Raw genomic sequence first — 4,086 nt, 5'->3', positions numbered from 1 at the left:
CATCTTGCTTCTCTTGACTTGCTAATGATGCCTTAATTTGCATTGTAGACAACATAATGGAGAGTTTCCAGTTTTCTCCTCATTTTTTTATTCTTTGGGATAATATATATGTTTGCATTATTGTCTGTAGCCGTTTGGAAAGTATTGCAAACATAAGCGAAAGCAAAAGAGCTAGCTAGTAGTACTAATCATGACCAGCTTATATGATTGTTTCACTACGTGGTAGTAGATTTTTTTTGTCGTTTGGAGAGTTTTTAGTTTTCTCCTCTTTCTAATTTTTGCCTAATGTAAGAAAGCATTATTATCTTTAATCATGACCAGCTTATATGATTGTTTCACTACGTGGTAGTAGTAGTTTTTTCTGTTGTTTGGATAGTATTCAGTTTTCACCTCTTCCTAATTTTTGCCTAATGTAAGGGAGCACTATTATTTTCTGTGTGTATTTGTTTATTCTGATTGTTCGTCGGCTTTGCAAAGTGCAAACGTAAGCAAAAGCCAGATAAACAAGGGCTATCAATCATGACCAACACGGTTGTTGCATTATGTGGTGTTGCCGTGTTCGTGTTGCATTGGGGATTTGTGAATGTATGTATTTTACATCCGTATGATGAACGAGAGCCGAGGGGACAAAACCAAATATTGATGCCATCTAGGTCCACACAGCCTAAAATCATTTCCAAGGTCTAGAAGAGGGAGAGAAAAAAATTTGAAGGCAACTTCACGTTGAAGATTTCAAGTTTTTCAAAGAGTTCCAATCCAACGCATATAAGTTTTGTGACCATCTAGGCAGCATCCGAGTATCCTCTTCAAATTTATGTGTTTTTATATCCTCTTCAGACTTCCTTTTCTTGAATGGGCAGAAGTACTACACGTCGTTATACTAAGTCAATTGCATTAATGGAAGAGAAAGCATAGTGGAAAATATTAGAGGTCAGAGAGAGACCACATTGAGAAGATGTTTAGGAATATAGAATGTCAACTGCTCGCTAACCTACTAGTAGTAGAGATCAACCTAATCTCAAGACTTGATGATGATGATAATAAGAGGCTATGTTAGTACAAAATTGTTCAAACTTCAATGACGCGTAGAGCACTGCGTGGTGAACCTCGTCCTGGGTTACAAATCATCTTCCTAGTGTGCAGCCTCCTAGCCATCGCGGCTGGTAGCAGTGCAATTCCCCAGCTCACACACATCTCCCCTGGGTGTCACCATTGCCACCTTTAACAAGTATCGGAGTCAGCTCTCCTCGGTAATAATTCTTGCATGACGAATAATGAAGGAAAACACATGGCGAATGTTAAGAAGAAAAATAACTCCAACGGCTAGTAGCTCTATGTCACTCCGTCCAAGCCGTAGGCAGGGGCATATTCTCCGCGCATGACTCGTGGAGACGAGTCTTCTTTCCCGGCTAATTCCTCTCCCACTAAACAAACCCAATGCAACCTCGCGCCGAGTCGCCGGCAAAGAGGAGGACGTTCCACGAGACCAGAACGCTGCACCTGGCCGTGGTAGTACAACGTTGAAGGTTGAACGCGGAACGAAGCAAACGGCCGGTCCAATCATCCGGGACACCCGCCCGAATCTGGCCCCCCTTTCCGCGTTCCTCCCACGCCACCCTCGAAGATGCCTCGCCGCCAACAAGTACACAACCCACGCCCTGATGGGGCCCCGCCCTCCACTCAGCAGATCACACCTCCTCCCACCGGGCACCGGCACCGCTCCGCTCCTCGCGGCTCCACCGGCGCGGGGCCCCACCCGCCACTACCTGCCCGTCTCCCGTTGGCCCGCCGCCCCATCACACCGCTACAAATAAGCGAGCGCCCACCGGCGCCAACGACTTTCCCAATCCCGTGTGCCGCCCTGCCCGAAGCCCACGCCAACGTTCCCTCCCGGGTCGCGGAAACCATGTGCCGCGCCACGTTCCCACGCGCCGGGCGCCACTAAAACCAGCAGCACCTGGATTGGGAGCTTTCCCGCAACGGCAGGTCGGCAGCAGCAAGGAACAGCAGGCAGAGCCACCAGCAGCAAACTGAAGCCATGGCGAGGTCAGGGCGGGAAGGGGAGGGCGGGAAGGAGCGGAGGCTGGTGCTGGGCAAGTACGAGCTGGGGCGGATGCTGGGCCAGGGCACCTTCGCCAAGGTCTACTACGCGCGGGACCTCAGCGCCGCCGCGGCGGCGGGCTCCGGCGGCGGCGGCGGCAGCGTGGCGATCAAGGTGATCGACAAGGCGCGGCTGCGGCGCACGGAGGGGATGGTGGAGCAGCTGCGCCGGGAGATCTCCATCATGCGGATGGTGCGCCACCCCAACGTGGTGGGCATCCGGGAGGTGCTCGCCTCCCGCTCCCGCGTCTTCGTCGTCATGGAGTACGCCCGCGGCGGGGAGCTCTTCGCCAAGGTGGCCCGCGGCCGCCTCACCGAGGACCACGCCCGCCGCTACTTCCAGCAGCTCGTCGCCGCCGTCGGCTTCTGCCACCGCCGCGGCGTCGCGCACCGGGACCTCAAGCCCGAGAACCTGCTCCTCGACGAGGAGGGGCGCCTCAAGGTCACCGACTTCGGCCTCGCCGCGCTGCCCGAGCAGCTGCGCCACGACGGCCTGCTCCACACGCAGTGCGGCACCCCCGCGTACGTCGCGCCCGAGGTGCTCCGCAAGCGCGGCTACGACGGCGCCCGCGCCGACCTCTGGTCCTGCGGCGTCGTCCTCTACGTCCTGCTCTGCGGCTTCCTCCCCTTCCAGCACGACAACTATGCCAAGATGTACCAGAAGATCTTCAAGGCCGACTACCAGGTGCCGCCCTGGGTCTCCGGCGACGCGCGCCGCCTCATCGCGCGCCTGCTCGTCGTCGACCCCGCCAAGCGCGCCTCCGTCGAGGAGATAATGCTCACGCCCTGGTTCAGGAAGGGCTTCGTCCCGCCCGTCCTCTCGCCCCAGGTGTCGCCCAAGAAGCGGCTGCACGACGAAGCCGATGTCGGTGCCCTCCTCGAGGGCGGCGGCGGCGCCGACGACGACAGCAGCAGCTCCGCCTCCGTCTCTCCCCGGTCCTGCAACGCTTTCCAGCTCATCTCCTCCATGTCCTCCGGGTTCGACCTGTCGGGGCTGTTCGAGAGCGAGCAGAAGGCCGCCACGGTGTTCACGTCCCGCGCGCCAGCGGCCGCCGTGGCGGAGAAGCTCGAGTCCGTGGGGCGCGCCCTGGGGTTCGAGGTCACCAGGGGCACCAAGGGCTGGAGTCTGCGGCTCGAGGCCAAGGCCGAGGGCACCAACGGCCGGCTCGCGGTCACCGCCGAGGTGCTGGAGGTGGCCGCGGACGTGGCCGTGGTCGAGTTCGCGCACGACGCCGGGGACGCGCTGGACTTCAACAAGTTCTGCGCGGAGGACGTGCGCCCGGGGCTCGCCGAGATCGTCTGGGCGTGGCAGGGCGACAGCCCGCCCGCGCCGGCCGCCGTCGCTGGGTGCGCGTGATGTAAAATTCTTAGCGGCTTTGTTAGGATTTGCGCGGTTCCACAGTTACTTTGTTAGGATGTAAAATTCGTATCTTTCGTTGTACATACAGGGAGAGAAGAGCTGAACCAAAGAGAGGAGTTTTGATTTGTAGACACGAACACGTGACGAGTCGATCGAGTTGAGGCAGGGTGTGCTCGATCGGCTTGCAAAATTTTGATAGCAATCTGTACGTGCGGAGTTGTGTGTACATACAAATTTTGCTCATGATGATCAAATTTGGTTTTGGTCCGCATACGACATCTGATCTGAATGATTGTGCTATTTGCAGTTCTTATCAATTGCTATGTCATTCTCACAGCATCTAGGTCGTTCTCAACAGCGATAGCTATTCATACAAGCAGTCTTTCGAGCACCACCACCAGATTAATGTTCAACAAGGTGGAAATTCTCGTGTTCTGAATTTAATTATGGATTGGTGAGTGATAAAAATAATTATGGGTTGATGATATACTTATGGTTCAAGTGATTATTTGGCTTCTATTTTTTCTGGAATACCTTTTTTTGTGTGAAGTTAATCATTGCAGTTCCTCTCCTACCTGGCGCATATGACCTGTTCAAAATATATTTATGGCACATGCTTTGTTGTT

At 54.8% G+C, this 4,086-nt stretch overlaps 1 protein-coding gene across 1 annotated transcript; it reads left to right on the top strand.

Moving 5' to 3' along the window:
* The first annotated feature begins 1,829 nt into the window (after positions 1–1,829).
* Positions 1,830–3,733, top strand: LOC120695654 (CBL-interacting protein kinase 16-like). The gene has a single exon (XM_039978867.1). The coding sequence runs from the start codon at positions 2,039–2,041 to the stop codon at positions 3,455–3,457; it is 1,419 nt and encodes a 472-aa protein (XP_039834801.1). The 5' UTR covers positions 1,830–2,038; the 3' UTR covers positions 3,458–3,733.
* The last annotated feature ends 353 nt before the right edge of the window (positions 3,734–4,086 follow it).

This window comes from Panicum virgatum, chromosome 2K (assembly GCF_016808335.1).
Source record: "Panicum virgatum strain AP13 chromosome 2K, P.virgatum_v5, whole genome shotgun sequence".
Taxonomy (NCBI): Eukaryota; Viridiplantae; Streptophyta; class Magnoliopsida; order Poales; family Poaceae; genus Panicum; species Panicum virgatum.
Note: the sequence above shows the minus strand (reverse complement) of the source record. Positions and strands in the feature narration are given on the sequence as shown.